Source organism: Pipistrellus kuhlii, unplaced genomic scaffold (genome assembly GCF_014108245.1).
Source record: "Pipistrellus kuhlii isolate mPipKuh1 unplaced genomic scaffold, mPipKuh1.p scaffold_m20_p_6, whole genome shotgun sequence".
NCBI lineage: Eukaryota > Metazoa > Chordata > Mammalia > Chiroptera > Vespertilionidae > Pipistrellus > Pipistrellus kuhlii.
Window position 1 is genome coordinate 57,562,054 of NW_023425562.1, and position 16,687 is coordinate 57,578,740.

The 16,687-nt window shown below is 44.5% G+C and overlaps 1 protein-coding gene across 1 annotated transcript in view; it reads right to left on the minus strand.

The window, feature by feature from the left end:
- Positions 1-16,297, minus strand: part of DNAAF9 (dynein axonemal assembly factor 9) — a 128,379-nt gene extending 112,082 nt beyond the window's left edge. The window contains exon 1 of the mRNA XM_036418223.2: positions 16,096-16,297. Coding sequence (XP_036274116.1) covers positions 16,096-16,178 — 83 coding nt within the window. The 5' untranslated portion in view covers positions 16,179-16,297. The remainder of the gene's footprint in view (positions 1-16,095) is intronic.
- Between the last annotated feature and the right edge of the window lie 390 nt (positions 16,298-16,687).

The window sequence follows — 16,687 nt, forward strand, 5'->3', positions numbered from 1 at the left end:
GCAAAAGAATGAATGTGAAGCCTTATCTTACACTATATATACAAAATTTAATTTAAAATAGAATAGAGTCCTAACCAGTTGGATGAACACTGGCCTATTCAATAAATGGTGTCAGAGCAAAAGACAGCTGGTTCAGGATCAGAGTACACACCAGGGTTGTGGGCTCGATACCCTGTAGGGGATATGCAGGAGGCAGCTGATGGATGTTTCTTTCTCACATTGTTTTTATCTCTCTCTCTTCCCATCTCTCTAAAATCAATTTAAAAAGCATTTAAAAAAAAGAGAAAAGACCTAAATGTAAACCTAAAACCATAAAACTTTTATAAGAAAACATATGAAAAAACATATGAAAAGCTTCATGACATTGGATTTGGCAATGACTTTTGGCTATGTCACTGAAAGCACAGACAACAAAAGAAAAATATATAAATCAGATTTCACCAAAATTAAAAATTTATGTTCACCAAAGGACACAACAGAATGAAAAGGCAACCCAAAGAATGGGAGAAAATATTTGCAAAATCATTTACTTAATAATTGGCTAATATTCAGAATATGTAAAGAAGTCTTAAAACTCAAGAAAAACAAAAAACCTATTCAAAATTGAATATACATTTCTCCAAAGAATATATACAAATGGCCAATAAGTATATGAAAATATGCTCAATAGCACTAATCATTCTGAAAATGAAAATCAAAACCTTAAAGAGATATTACTCCCACAAAAGTAAGATGTCTACCACACACACACACACACACACACACACACACACACACACTAAACAAACAAGCATAAAACAACCTCAGAAAAGAACCAATATTAGAAAGGATGGAGAGAAATTGGAAACTTTGTGCACAACTGGTGGGAATGTAAAACAGTGCAGCCCCTGTGGAAAGAGTATGGAGGTTCCTCAAAAAATAAAAAATAGAATTACCATATGATGCAATAATTCCACTCTGGGCATATAGCCAAAAGAATTAAAAGCAAGGACTCATGAATGTTTGTACATCCATGTTCATAGCAACATTATTCACAACAGTCAAAGAATAGAAGCAAGGCAAGTGTCTATCCACAGAAAAATAATAAACTATGGGGTATATATACAATAGATTATTAAATCTTAAAAAGGACAGAAATTCTGGAACATGCTAAAACATTAATGAATCTTGAGGACATTACAGTAAGTGAAATATGCCACTCACAAAAGGACAAATATTGTATGATTCCACTTAATGAGGTTTTTAGAATAGTCAAATTCACAATGACAGAAAGTAGAATGGTGGTTGCCAGGAGCTAGGAGAACAAAATGAGGAGTTATTCTTTAATAGGTACAGACTTTAAGTTTTGTGGTAGATAGATAGTGGTGATTACAGCAAATGTGGATGTACTTAATGCTACTAAACTGTACACTTAAAAAGTAGTTAAAATGGCAAATTTTATGTTTATTTTATCACATTAAAACATTCAAGTTAGCCGAGACCAGTTTGGCTCAATGGATAGAGCGTCAGCTTGGGGACTGAGGGGTCCCGGGTTTGATTCCGGTCAAGGGCATGTACCTTGGTTGCGGGCATTTCCCCAGCAGGGGGTGTGCAAGAGGCAGCTGATCGATGACTCTCTCTCATCGATGTTTCTATTTCTCTCCCTTCCTCTCTGTATAAAATCAATAAAAATATATTTTAAAAAATTGTTGAATCTAAGTGGTAGGTATAACAAACATTCCTTGTACTATTTTTTTACCTTTTTTGTACTGTTTGAACATTTTTATAATACAAATCCAGGGCTGGAGATAAGGGGAACATGTGGAGTAACTAAGGGTTTTGGAAGTAGCATAACAGAAACTGCAAGACTATCAAGATTAAAGAAAACTTCTTTCCCTAGGAAATGGTTGCCTGTCTCTCCTCACTTTTTCATGTTTTATATAAGATTGACCTTGCAATCATTCTCTACACTAGGAATATTTCATCAAGTTTGTCCTTTGGCCCATTTCCCTAACCATGTGGACAGTAGGCTACCAAGGTTACCAAGAACTCTTTGGTTTTCAAACTTACAAGAAGCCAGTGACAAAAGCATAAGTAGTTCATGTGATCAGGAAACAAACAGCTCCCCCACTACTGCTGTGGAAAGCCAAGACAACACTGAACACAAAAATAAAGGGTTTCTTTTCTACAAGAATCCTGGCCAAATAAAGTAGAAGCATTGGTATCTCTTACTTTCTTATCAAATGGGTAAAGCTAAATTCAGGTCTCCTTTTCATTTGTACATTTTCTTGCTCCCCAAATTTAATTTTTAACCAGACATAGTCTATTTGTCACTGAACCATTAAACTTGTTACTTACTGAAATATTTGCCTATTTAAAAAAAAGACCTGGTGAGTAATAGGAAGAAAACTATCTCCATATTACAAGTACCCAGACTTAAGATTTTAGCACATTTGCTTTAGCCTACAGTAGTGCCTTTTAAAAATATGCATATAAAATATTAATTTGTTATACTTTTTGATGAAAAACGTAACATATAAAACTAAAGTCTTAATTGATCCTCATCCCTAGAGGTTACCATTATGAATTTATGTATTCATCCATACCTTTTTAAATATATATTTTCACACATATACCAAGCCCACTCAGCAACAGTACTACCCTCTAGCCCCCATGTCTACCTGAGCAAAGCTGGCATATCCTGGGAAGACAGCTTCTGGTCACCCATAACTCCTTTAGAATACCTATAAACCGAGCAGAGCCAATAATGTAGTTTATTAAATATGCTTCTTGTATACTATACTTTATCTCTAACTTCCTTGGCTTCAGACTAAGAATGTAGACAGGCGACAAGATGAAGAAACCAAAGTTTACACAGAAGCAGTTTGCTCAAGGTCACAAGATTGAATAAAAATTAACAGCACCAGAACCTGAGTGACTAGGTACCCCGACTCTGAACCTTTTCTTTCTGATATATCTCACCTCACTGATTTCCTGACAATAAAATTAGTCACAGATATAATATTTTAGAATTCTAAACAATTGTCTCTGTTCTTCCCATCTTCTGATTTATATGTAACAGTTAATTCACTGCTCACTGCTTTTATAATAGTTACTGTACATACAGCAACGTTTATCTGTATTTCATTATCCTGGTTCCTTAGAAATGAAGAAAAAACTTGAAAATTTTATTTTTGCTTGTTTTTCTTCTGTAATTTATGCTAATCTTTTGATTTTTCAAAACTCAATAAAAACAAATATATTCTCCTATGCTGTGTTTTGAATATTTTACAAAGTGAATTCTCATACCAATCTGATTTATCTTATCATGGAAAACCACTGTGAACAATTTGGTGTGACTCTCTCACCGTAAAATATTTAGTCAGGTCAGTTTTTTGGGTTTTTTTTTTTTTTACATAAAAGCATGATCATGATATGCAATTGTTCTGAAACATGCTCTTTTCACTTACCATTATACCTTAAGATCTTTCCAAGTTAGTACATAGAACCCAATCTCATTTTAAAAAGGATTGTACTGTATTCTTTTGTTTTTATTTACCCAGTCACTAGGATTGAGCATTCAGGAATTGTACTATTTGGCAAAGCAAACAATTCTTCTTAAAATGGGCAGCCTTAATACATTCATCTTTGTCACAAGTACAAAAGTTTCTGGAAGGTAGAAACTTAAAAGTAACACTGCCTGGTTAAGAGGTATCTGCATATTAAATTTTGATAGATCTTACCAAATTGTTTTCTTAAAACACTCACCTAAACTCTTGGGACCAAATCATGATGATCAGTATTTGGGGGTGGATGGATAAGAGGTAGGCAGGAATGAAACCAACTTTTTTTGTATTTTATATTGTATGTTTTTTTCAAAATGTAACCAATCAGTATTGTGTCAATATAGTCAGCCAATGGATAAAAAAATAAACGAAAAACACACAAAAAACTCTATTTACCTACAATTTTTCAGAATATCTGTTTCCCTACAATTTTCCAAACCATGTTGTCACTTTTCAACTATTGTTAATTAAGTTATATTCTCCCTAATCACTAGGTAGGTTGTCAAATGTTTATTGATCATCTATATTTTCATATTCATGTTCTTTGCCCATTTTTATTTGGTCATTTGGTCTTTTCCCCCTGAATAATTTATATATTCGATCATATTTTAAGAGTTGTTTTTTGGCCATCTGTTGCAAATATTTTCTTCAAACTTCTGAATTTTGTATGGTATCTTTTTCAGGCAGAAGTTTAAAAGTTTTATATAATTAGAGGAGGATCCAAGATGGCTGCTCAGGTAGACATCTAACCGCAGCAGCACACAACAATTTCAATGGAATACAACTAAAATGTAGAGTGGACATCGCCTAGAGCTACAGGTAGTCGACTGACTGAAAATTCTACAACAAGAAGAAAAGAGAAAACCAGAAGGAAAATCAGAGGAGCTGAAAAAAAGCCTAAGGTACAGAGACATGCTGTGCGCCTGCACGCACACGCACGCCGAGAGGTCGCAGCCGGAGAGGAGGAGAGGGCTGGGTGCTGCCTGGCGTTCCCTAGCAGGAAGGAAATAAAACCCCCAGCCTGGGCTGAACCCCCGAACCGGCAGCCCTGAGCCCCAGTTATGGGCCAGACCCTGGGGACCCAGGCTCCGGCAGGGGGAGACGGGGCTGTGAGGCGGAATCCCAGGCGAGCAGCGAAAAGCAGGGCCCCCGGAGTAGCGTGCACATTGCACGCAGAGGACTGAATGTTGACTCTGCTGCTGGATTACCCTAGCCGGAAGGAACAGGGCCTCTGGCGGCGCTGAGCCTCAGTCCGGACTGCTCTGAACCCCAGTTCTAGGCCAATCCCTGGGGACCCAAGCTCAAGCAGAGGGAGACGGGGCTGTGAGGTGGAGTCCTGGGAGAGCGGTGAAAGGCCGAGTCCCCAGAGTTGCACACATTGCTTGCAAGGGAAGGAATGTTGACTCTGATGTGGGATTGCCCTGGAGGGAAGGAAACAGGAGCCCCGGCCGTGTTGGGCCCCAGTTTCGACTGCTTTGAACCCCAGTCCTAGGCCAGACCCTGGGGACCCAGGCTCAGGCAGGGGGAGACGGGGCTGTGAGGCGGAATCCCAGGGGAGCAGCGAGGAGAGGAGCCCCCGGAGTCGCGCACACTGAGCGCAGATGCGCACAATGCATGCAGAGAACAGTCTGTTGACTCTGATCCTAGACTCCCCTAGCAGGAAGGAGAAAAAAAGCTCCAGACTGGAGGAACGCAATGAGGAGCAGGAGCCCCTGCCGGACACTGGCCAGCTGGGCACCAGCAAGGAGCCGGGCGTCGGGGCCCCCAGGGGGGGGGTGCCCCTGAGCCTTCAACCGCTGAGTGCGGGCAACGGAGCCAAGGCCGGGGGCTGCTTCCTGGGCAGCGCCAACCCCGGCAACAGGCTGAAGCAGCCCAGGAGCCCGCGGAGAACAAAGGGGTGCTGCTGAGCTCCCAGGACAAGGAGGAAGAAACCAAAGAAGTTCTCAATGTGAAGAAATCAAGTGAGAGCAAAAGATAGTAAAATTACCTAAGAAAGAATACAAAGAAGATCTTGAAAAATCAAAGACTAAGTCAGAACTCAACTCACCAGCCAACATTGCAACGTAAATGCGTTTAAAAAAAAAAAAAGGACAGAATGTTGGAACAGCGGCGGCCAGGCCTAGAGTGCCCAGGCACAAGGCAGTGGCAGCCGGGCCAGGAGCAGCAACTGCCAGGCCCCAGAGCAGCAGCAACCAGAACCAGAGCATCAACAGCCAGCACTGGAGCAGCCAGACCTGGGGCAGTGGCAGCCAGGCCTGAGGCGGAGGCGGCCAAGCCCAGGGTGGCCAGACCAGGAACACCCAGACCCCAAGTGGCCGGGCCTGGAGAAGCTGGGCCCAGAGCAGACAGGTTGGGAGCAGCCAAGCCCAGAACAGCAGTAGCCAAGCCCGGAGCATCCAGGCTGGGAGCGGCCAGGCTTGGAGCAGCCGGGTCTGGTGCGGCCAGGCCCGGAGTAGTGGCTGCCAGGCTGGGAGCGGCCAGGCCCAGAGCAGCCGGGTCTGGTGCGGCCAGGCCCGGAGTAGTGGCTGCCAGGCTGGGAGCAGCCAGGCCCAGAGCAGCCGGGTCTGGTGCAGCCAGGCCCAGAGCAGCGGCTGCCAGGCTGGGAGCGGCCAGGCCCAGAGCAGCGGCTGCCAGGCTGGGAGCGGCCAGACCCAGAGCAGCCGGGTCTGGTGCGGCCAGGCCCAGAGCAGCGGCTGCCAGGCTGGGAGCGGCCAGGCCCGGAGTAGCCAGGTCTTGTGTGGCCAGGCCCAGAGCAGCGGCTGCCAGGCTGGGAGCGGCCAGGCCAGGAGCAGCCAGGTCTGGTGTGGCCAGGCCCGGAGCAGCGGCTGCCAGGCTGGGAGCGGCCAGGCCCGGAGCAGCCAAGTCTGGTGTGGCCAGGCCCGGAGCAGCGGCTGCCAGGTTGGGAGTGGCCAGGCCCGGAGCAGCCAAGTCTGGTGTGGCCAGGCCCGGAGCAGCGGCTGCCAGGCTGGGAGCGGCCAGGCCCGGAGCAGCTGGGTCTGGTGTGGCCAGGCCCGGAGCAGTGGCTGCCAAGCTGGGAGCGGCCAGGCCTGGAGCGGCCGGGCCCGTAGCAACCGGGCCCAGAGCAGCCGGGTCGTGTGCGGCCAGGCCCGGAGCAGCAGCAGCCAAGTCCAGAGCAACTAGGTCAGGAGCGGCAGTGACCAGACCCGGAGCAGCTCGTTGTGGAACAAACCAGAGCAACAGAGGCCAGGCCCGGAGCAACCAGGCCCGAAACAGCTCGCTCCTCGCCTGCCCCCGCCCCAAGGCTGCCTCTCAGACATGGCTGGAAACTTTTGCGGGAACTTGAGGGTCTGCTGAATCAAGTGATGAAGGCTTATATCTGGATGTGTTGAGTTAGTATAGCGCTGGGGTGTTGATCTGTGAGTGCCTTGGGTGGGGCCTGGATGAGGCTGGTTGACCTATTTGGAAATGTCTTTTGTGTGAAGTGTATTATTGGGCATGTGGAGGTATTGTTGATATGAGAAAATGCTAAGTAACTGATTTACTGTCTGAAAAGGGATTTACTATCGGGGAAAGGGAGCGAGGAAGAGACTGAACATAAACTGTGAACCTATGGATGAGGACAATGGGGGATGGGGAGGGGGCGGAGGGTGGGGTGGGAACCTGGTGGAGGCGGGAAGAAATGAGGAACCTTTGTAATAATATGAACAATAAATATTGATTAAATAAAATAAAATAAAAGTTTTTTATAATTAAATGTTTTAATTTTATTTTTAAGCTTAGGGGTTTTGTGTATTTCTTTTGTGTCTTCCCCACTTAGTACTAGTATTATAAAAGTATAAGAATAAAATACCAACATTTCATTAATTACATGTGTATGTGTATTTTAAAAATTTAGCTCTTTGCTCCTCTTGAATTTGCTTTTATTTCTGGCGTATAAGACGACCCCCCAATTTTTACAGTTAAAACATAGGTTTGGGCTATATTCGCTGTATAAGACTACCCCCCACTTCAAAGAAAAGACTTATTTTGCCGTCAAGATCTGCAGGTAATTTTTGTGCAATTTTGGTCTCTTTCCCCCGATTTTCGGTTGACTTTTTTTCATTTCAAAAGTCGTCTTATACGCCGGAAAATATGGTAACCTTTGTGAAGCAGAAATCTGACTATATTTCCACTTCAAAATATAATTGTCCCAAGATCATATATTGATGACCCCTTTAATCCTCTGATGCAGAATGCCACTTTTAGCATATGTTAAACTCCCATATATAGTTGGATCTTTATTATCTTTATTTGATCCATTTACCTAGATTCACAGAAACAGTACACTTAGAAAATAATTGGAGCTTTAAATGTCATCTCTTGAACATTCTAGTTTATGGATTATTTTTTAGCATCTGCCAAGGTATATCTTCTTTTAAAAAATATATATATATATTTTATTGATTTTTTTACAGAGAGGAAGGGAGAGAGATAAAGAGTCAGAAACGTCGATGAGAGAGAAACATCGGCCAGCTGCCTCCTGCACACCCCCACCGGGGATGTGCCCGCAACCAATGTACATGCCCTTGACCGGAATCGAACCTGGGACCTTTCAGTCCGCAGACCGATGCTCTACCACTGAGCCAAACCGGTTTCGGCGATCCTCTTATCATTGTTTCAAAGATCTCATGGCTTTTACTGAGCACTTTCTCTTTAAGATAAAGTTTAAAATCCATAAACTAGTTAAGATCCATAAAAATTCCCACTGATATTTTGTATTGTGGTCATATTGAGTGTGGACAGTACTGAGCTCCCAATCAGGGACATGGTGTGTCTTTCCATTCATTCCTCTCTGTTTTATACCCTTTTATATTTTTATTTATAGAGGTCTTATACATTCCTTAATAGGTTGATTCCTATGTATTTTACAGTTTTTGCTCCTATTTTGAATGTCATCCTTAGTCCATTACATTTTCCAAACAACTTGCTAAATTCTCACTTGTTCTAGAGCTGACCAATAAGACATGCAGAAGCCATATTAGGTGGGAGTTTCTGAGGGAGCTCTTGGAAGGGAAGGAACTGAATCAACGGGAAGCTGTCCTTTCTCTTTCCCCTTCTGCCTGTCAGACATGATATCACAGCTGGAGATCCTACAACCATTTTGTGACTGAGAAGCTATGGAGAATATGGAGCCCACGTGCTCAGAATAGCAAAATATATTCACAGAAGAGGCCTGGTTCCCTGATGACTTTCTAACGAGGACTAGCCAGCCTCTTCTAGATATCTTTTACAAGAAACAATACACCCCAAAGTTAATATTGTTAAGTGTCTTTTACCACCTGCAAAATGTAGTTCCTAACTGATAGGCCACCTTATCTAAAATAGTTAAAACTCGTGTCCAATTGCAATTCATGCCTACACATATTTCATGAATTGGGGTACACAAGCCATTCTAGAAACTAAATTCAAGAGCTTCAGAAAATACTACCCATCTCAACTGAAAAATGCTATCTGAAAGTCTGTTCACTATATTCTAGTATAGCATCTTATTTTCCATTTTCTTCCTTTCTCCAGCTTTCTCTGAGCATTTCCTCAAACAATCTGTTCTTTGTAAAGTCAGTTTCTCAAGTCTTCATTCAGAAAGCATCCACAGTTACTTTCCCCCACTTCTTTGACTACTAAAAGCATGCTAAATCTGGCCGTGGCCAGTGTAGTTCAGTTGGTTGAAGCATTATCCTGTACACCAAAAGGTGGCCAGCACCCAAGCAAGTATACTACTGGTGGTGAAACTTCACATTTTCAGACATATGAGATCCAAGTCTTGCTTTGCATTTTGAGTTTTCTTAAGGCAGGGACCATCTGTATTACATCAATAATGATTACATCTGTACATCTGTAAACCCAAGAGAACCATGGGTATTGGTAACTGGCCAATAAACATCATTTGAAGAGATAACTTGTTTCTCTGAGGCTTTCCTTATGTAGAACATCACTATCCTAAACCACCTTCTCACCATCTAGCTCACAACTGTGGTTCTTCATTTTCTGAATATCCATAAAATTTAACATAGCCCACAGCTTCACCTGCAATTATTCTCTATTCATTGAATAAATAATTTTTGCAAGCAGTGTTGCATAAGTGTTAAGAATAGCAGTTCATATTAGTGAGTGCTGACTGTATGCCAGACACTGATCTAAGCACTAGCAAGCACTGTGGGAAATGGCAATAAAAAACAGTCCCATCCCAGCCCTGGCCAGTGTGGCTCAGTTTGGTTGAACACTGTCCCATGTGTGCATGGAAGGATCACCAGCTCGCTTCCTGGTTAGACATATGACCAGGTTGTGGATTTGGTTCCCAGTTGGGGTGTATACAGGAGGCAACCAATCGATGTTTCTTTCTCACATAGATGTTTTTCTTTCTTTCTCTCCCTCTCCTTTCCTTTCTCTCTTACAAACAAAACAAAACACATCATATATTTTTTAAAAGTCCCATCCCTGCCTTAGCTGGTTTGGCTTGGTGGATAAAGTGTCGGCCTACAGACTGAAGGGTCCCAGGTTTGATTCTGGTGAAGGACACATGCCTGGGTTTCAGGCTTGATCCCCTGAAGGGGGTGTGCAGGAGGCAGCCAATTAATGATTCTCTCGCATCATTGATGTTTGTATCTCTCCCTTCCTCTCTGAAATCAATAAAAATATATTTTAAAAATAAATAGAAGTCCATCCCTTTGATAATTCCCAGTGGTAACAAAGATGGTCCTTGTTTATGAGTCCCTTAAGGAAGAAATCCAACTTGTACGTGGAATAAAGAAGCCCCAGCACAAGAACCCCTTAATAAGGTTGTTTTGCTAGATAGGGCACATCTCCAATGGCTTCTCAATAAAGGTTGTACGGAAGGTCAAACTTTGAGAGCTTGAATGTGTGAAATGTCTGTATCCTTTTCTCACACCTGCCTGAGAATTCTGGGTGGGTATCCATTTTCCTTCAGAAGGCACTGCTTTTTTTCCATTACCTTCTAGTTTCCAACCCTACCGTTCCTCCCTCCCTCCCTCCCTCTCTCTCTCTCTCTCTCTCTCTCTCTCTCTCATTTGCAGATATTCTTTTGTCTTTATAGTGCTCAAAAATTTTCACAATGGTGTGCCTTGGCATGGCTATTTTTAAATTAATTGTGCTGAATTCTTGAAGAGTCCTTTGAATTTGGAAACTTATGTCCTTCAGTTTTGAGAAATTTTATTTCATTTTGCATGATTTCTTTATGCCATCAAACAATAACCACCCATTATTCCTCCTTGTTACAGACATCTACAAACCTCTGGGTTATTCTGTCCTCTACATTCCCTGAAGATTTTAGATTCTGGATCATGGTCTCTTTTGCTATTACTACTTCCTCCTTAATTCATGATATTCGCAATATGCAGATACTCCTTCCACTACCTTTATCTCTGTTCCTTTACTCCTGTCTTCTAATGATGTCCTCTACTCTACCTCAGCTACTCCCTCTCACTGTCTCCACATCCAAGCAGCTCAATACAGCTGAAGGAAAAGCATATAACCACACTAACTGGGTATCACCTTAAATTATGACAACAAACACCAAATGTGTGCATTTTTTATGTTGCTTGGCAAACCTAAAAAGGCAATATTTCCTTATTCAACTAATTTTTCTCCACTCTGCTGGATGAATGCTATAACTTCTTTCTCCTCAAACATTCAACACCTCCCCCTTTTCATTTTTAGTTAACAGACTTCCTTCTTATTTAGCTGAAAACATAAAAGTAATCAGAAGAGAACTTCCACTTTCTTCCACTACCAAGCTACCACTGCACCAGCACTTGTATCCATATAATTGCCACAGATGAACCGTCCATGCACTACTGTAGCCTGAGATCAACATATCCATGTACGTCCTAGATCTCATTCTCTCTCACCTATTCAAGGACCTCACTTCTGAACTGTCCGTTCTCTCTCTTTAATCATCAGTTTGTCTCTCTGTACTCCATCATTCCCATCAACTTACAAGCATGCTATAAATTAAAATGTTTGCCCACCTGAAAACAAAAAGGACTCTAACACTCATGCCCGTTCAGCCACAGCCCTATTCCTCTGCTTTCCCTCACAACAACCCTTGAAACAAAACCACTATTTTATTTTATATATCTTTGGAAGGCAGCTATGCTCACCACTATACCACCAACGCTTATTTTATATATCTTTATTGATTTTTAAAGAGAGGAAGGGAGAGAGATAGAGAGCTAGAAACGTAGATGAGAGAGAAACATCGACCAGCTGCCTCTTGCACACCCCCTACCGGGGATGTGCCCACAACCTTGACCAGAATCTTTCAGTCCGCAGACCGACGCTCTACCACTGAGCCAAACCGGTTTCGGCCAAAACCACTATTACTATCTATACCGACTGTCATCAATTTCTTCTATTTTCTCTTGAACTCACAGCATAAAAACTGTTCTTGTCCAAGTCACCACTGACCTCCACATTCCCTAATCTAACAGTCTATACTTAGTCCTCATCAGTATTTATCACTTGGCTTCCCACTGTCCCAGAATCTTCTATCTCAGAGGCAGAAAATTTTCCCTCACAAGTTGGAATATACTGCTACACTTGTCTGTTCTACATGGAATAGCCCAGGGCTTGGATGTTGGTCCTCTTCTCTATCTACATTTACTCTCTGCACTCTATCTAGTCTCAGAGCTTTTTTTTTTTTTTTTTAATTTATTATTTATTTATTTATTTTTAGAGAAACATCGATTGTTGTTCCACTTGTTTATGCATTCATTGGTTGCTTCTTGTATGTTCTCTGACCAGAGACTGAACCCAGCAGCTTTGATGTATTGGGATGACACCCTAACCAACTGAGCTACCTGGCCAGGGCCTAGTCTCACAGATTTAAAATAAAAATTTGGGAGTCATCAGCATATGGGTGGTATCTCCAGTCCCAATCTCTCTCTTAAATGCCAGACATATATATATATCCAACTGCCTACCCAATATCACCACTTGGACATTTATTAGGAACCTCAAAATGAACAAGGCCAAAACTGAACTCTATTTTCTCCACAAACCTGCTCTTATTCCAGTGTGCCCATATTAATAAATGGCAATTCATTCTTCCAACAATGAGCCCCAAATCAACTGTGCCCTCTTATACTATTGTTCCTTCAGCCCTATTTATTCCTCAATACTCATTTATTTCCATCCTGTATTACAATTTTCATTGTTTTGCCTCGTTTCACTTACAAAGGAGATCTTTAAGAGCAGGGGCCTGCCTTATTTGCTTGAATCCAGAACACCTAGCACAGTGTATGTTGGATTATTTGTATAAAACGGAAGTGAAATGAAACAAATCCTGAGCAGGATCAGATCCCTCTGCAGAAAAAGATTTTGAAGCACGAAAGCATATTTTATACTGGTTCCTTAGTACAAGATAGGTAGTTAATAACAACTCCAAAAGCTTCTTCCTTACTCTACATTTCAAACATCAGTCTCCTGAAAGCTTGCTCTGGGTCCCAGACTGATGGACTAGCCACCACCTAACCTACCAACAGTCACCAAAGGTAAGTGAGTGGTAAATTACACTCCAGAAGGTATAACGTCATTCCTGGGCACATTTCATTGACCTAAAACAGTGGTCGGCAAACTCATTAGCTAACAGAGCCAAAATATCAACAGTACAACAACTGAACTTTGAGAGCCAAATTTTTTAAACTTCTTCTAACGCCACTTTTTCAAAATAGACCCGCCCAGGCCGTACACTCAAGGGGTCAAAGATTGCATGTGGCTCACGAGCCGAGGCTTGCCGACCACTGACATAAAGGAACTAACAAGGCCATACCCAAACCCAACTTCAAGGAGGCAAGCAAGTACAATAGTTACCACATGTCCACATGGACAGCACTAATGACTACCATATCCTTTAAAAAAAGCTTCTAGTTGTAAGCAAAAGATTTTAACACCTGATTTCTATTCCTTATCTGTGAAGATAGACATCATCACTTAAACCACACACTTGCAAAATACTATGTATGGGTCTTTAGGAATGTAACTTCACCAGTTAGGCCTGCCCCTGTCATCACTCAGGAGTCAGAGTTGAGCAAAGAAGATAAGTATAGGTGATGGGAAAGTGCTGAGCCCAAATGTTCAATGTCAAAAGTCAGGGGAAGGGTGAATGGGTAAGAAAACCATGTTCAGTTATGCTTGGTAGAGAATGAAGGGGAACCTTCACAAAATTTCTTTAAAAAAATATATTTGTATTGTTTTTAAAAAATATATATTTTATTGATTTTTTACAGAGAGGAAGGAAAAGAGATAGAGAGCTAGGAACGTCGATGAGAGAGAGACATCGACCAGCCGCCTCTTGAACACCCCCTACCGGGGATGTGCCCGCAACCAATGTACATGCCCTTGACTGGAATCGAACCTGGGACCCTTCAGTCTGCAGACCGACGCTCTACCACTGAGCCAAACCGGTTTCGGCTGTATTGATTTTTTTATAGAGAGGAAGGGAGAGTGATAGTTATAAACACCAATGAGCGAGAAACATTCATCAGCTGCCTCCTGCACTGAGGATGTGCCCACAACTAAGGTACCCTTGATTAGAATCAAACCAGGGACTCTTCAGCCTGCAGGCTGACGCTCTATCCACTGAGCCAAACCAGTTAGGGCTAACAACCAAATTTCTTTCATCAAAAGTATAAAACGGCCAGGTCTTGGGTTTCTGGTACAACCCCTTGTCCAGAGACCAACAAGTTTCACTCAAACTACTCAGGGGAAGATTGAGTTTGATTAGTAAAGTTAATCAACATTTATTTTTTTAGCATAAAAACAATACTTTAAAAATAGCTGCACTCTGCCATGTTTTTAGAAACAGGGAAGGCAGCATTATTTTAGAGATGGATTTCACTGGGATGCTTCTTTTCCCTCCTGAAAGTCTCAAAAACTCAAGATTCATACGCTTAAGATGATGGGATGAATCCCAAGTCTGCAGAGAGCCTGGCTTTAACAGATGGCTGTTCCAAGTTCTAAAGTGCCGTTTCATTCTGTGAAAAATTCAAATACTTTCTAACAGTGACTGCCAGAAATGTTAAGACCTTAGGGTGGCCTGAGATGATTACCATAAGCAGCTAAACACTTGGAACTGTCAAGTCCACAAGGAATTCCATTGAAGGGCAGAGTAGAAGTTCAAACAATCTCACCTGCCAAATTAAAAGCAAACAAGGATTTGCAAATGCAACCATGGGGATCTAACCTCCCCTCCCCACCTATTCATTCAACAAACACGCATTAGTTGTTGGGAAGGAATGCCAGGGAGTAAGAGAGGAACACGATTTGAAGATTTAGTTCTTGCTCTCCATTAATTTGGCTTATTTTAAAATCACACACACCACAAAACAGATCCGTGAGCAAACCGTTAAAGATACGATGCCGTAATCACCGTAACAAGGATACAGAAAAAACAGTTCTAACGTCTACCTTCAAAATCTCCTTTTCGAGGGAACAATACCATATTTGCTCTGCTAAGTGGCTAAAACAGAAAAAACAAACAAAAAACCCCTCTTCTGGTTTAATGGCAGTTTTGCAGTGCGCCAAAGCCAATTTCTTTCTCCCTTTCTTTCTTCCACCCTCCCTTCCTCCCTCCCAATGGTCTCTGCCACAACCCTTCCATCATTCCAACCCTCGCATTCCGCAGGCGGTCCCAGGCCAGCTCCATCGCAAACAATGCCCAGACTATCAAGGTCACAAGGAGCCCAAAGGCACAGGGAGCAGAAATGGAGAACAGATTTTCCTTTCTCCAAAAGGGTGCGGGACCCTCCCTAACACCACCCTCCCCAAGGCGAGGCACTCCGGAGTTCTGTCTCCAGCCTCAGGGGCCTGGGGCCCACCGCTTTCGGGGTCCCTGAGCCTCTTTTTTCCTATCCACCCAGTTAGCTTTCCCTCCAGCGCCCCTGATGACCTCCAACTCCCCCCCAACCTGAGCTCCCCACTGTGGGGTGAAGGGGCGTCGCGAAGAGGCTGGGGCAGGAGGAGGTGAGGAAATGCGCCATAGGGACGGTGCTGTCAGTGTTTGTGCGCCTGTAGGGGGTGGGGAGGGAGATCCTCTTTATTTAAGGAAGCCTCTGTCAAGGGGAAAAGCACTAGAGGAGACTTCCGATTTGGGGGCATTCTACATGAAGCCGTTTCTAGGGAAACCCATTTGGGGTTTCTATAGAGGGGAGTTATTATGTGTGTGTGGGGGGGGGGGCGGGGAGTGTCTCTCTAGCGGTTTCTGAGGGCAATCATCTATGGGGCAGGCTAGTGACCCATCCATAGAGAAGGCACTCTGGGGATTCTCGACAGGAAAATCCTGCCGGGGGAGCGTTCTAAGGGGTGAGATGTCACGCTGGGGGGTCGGTTCTCCCCGAGGGAGCCGTTGTGGGAGACTCTGCACAGGACACGGTTCCTGGGGAAACGTTCCTCCGAGAGCCGTTTAGGGAAAAGCCATCCGCGTGGGAGCCATGCCCGGCCACACCCCGTGCTTTGAGGCGGCGGCGTCGGACCCCAACCACCCCCGCGATCCCCTGCCGGGCCGCCCGCCCCCTGCAGCCTCGGTCCCGCGTACCTGACGGAGGGCGACCCGCGGCCGAAGCCCCCGGGAGACCACGCGCGGGGCGACCCCAGCCGGTGCGGGGGGTACACGTCCATGGCGGCAGGCGGCGGCGGCGGCGGAGGAGAGCCCGGCCGCTGCGAGGGTCGCACAGGCCCGCGGGGCGGCTCCAGGCCCTTGGCGGCCGGGCGGGGCGCGGGGCGTGCCGGGTGGGCGGGGGGCGCGGCACGCGGGGGCACGTCGGGGGCGGGGGCGGAGTCCGACGCGGGCCGGGAGCTGCGTTGGGGGCGTGGCCACTGGCTGGGCGCGGGGCGGGGCGTAATGCGCAGAGCCGGCGCTGGGGGCAGTGCGGCACCCTCCTTACATTGCGAGCTGGGCGGGCGGGTCGCTGCGGTCGCCGGTCCTCGGGGCGAGGGCTACCACGCTGCCGCGTCTTCAGGCCCCGCATTAGAGAGCGGGACTCTGCGGCGCCTGCAACCACGCACAGGGGCGCGCCCGGGGGTGGAGCCTCTCTGAGCCCCGCCCCGCCCCGTTGGGCGGGCTTCGGCTTCGCTCAAAGCTTTCCTTGGCAGCAGCGGGATCCCGGGACAGCATCTCCTTTTTGGCC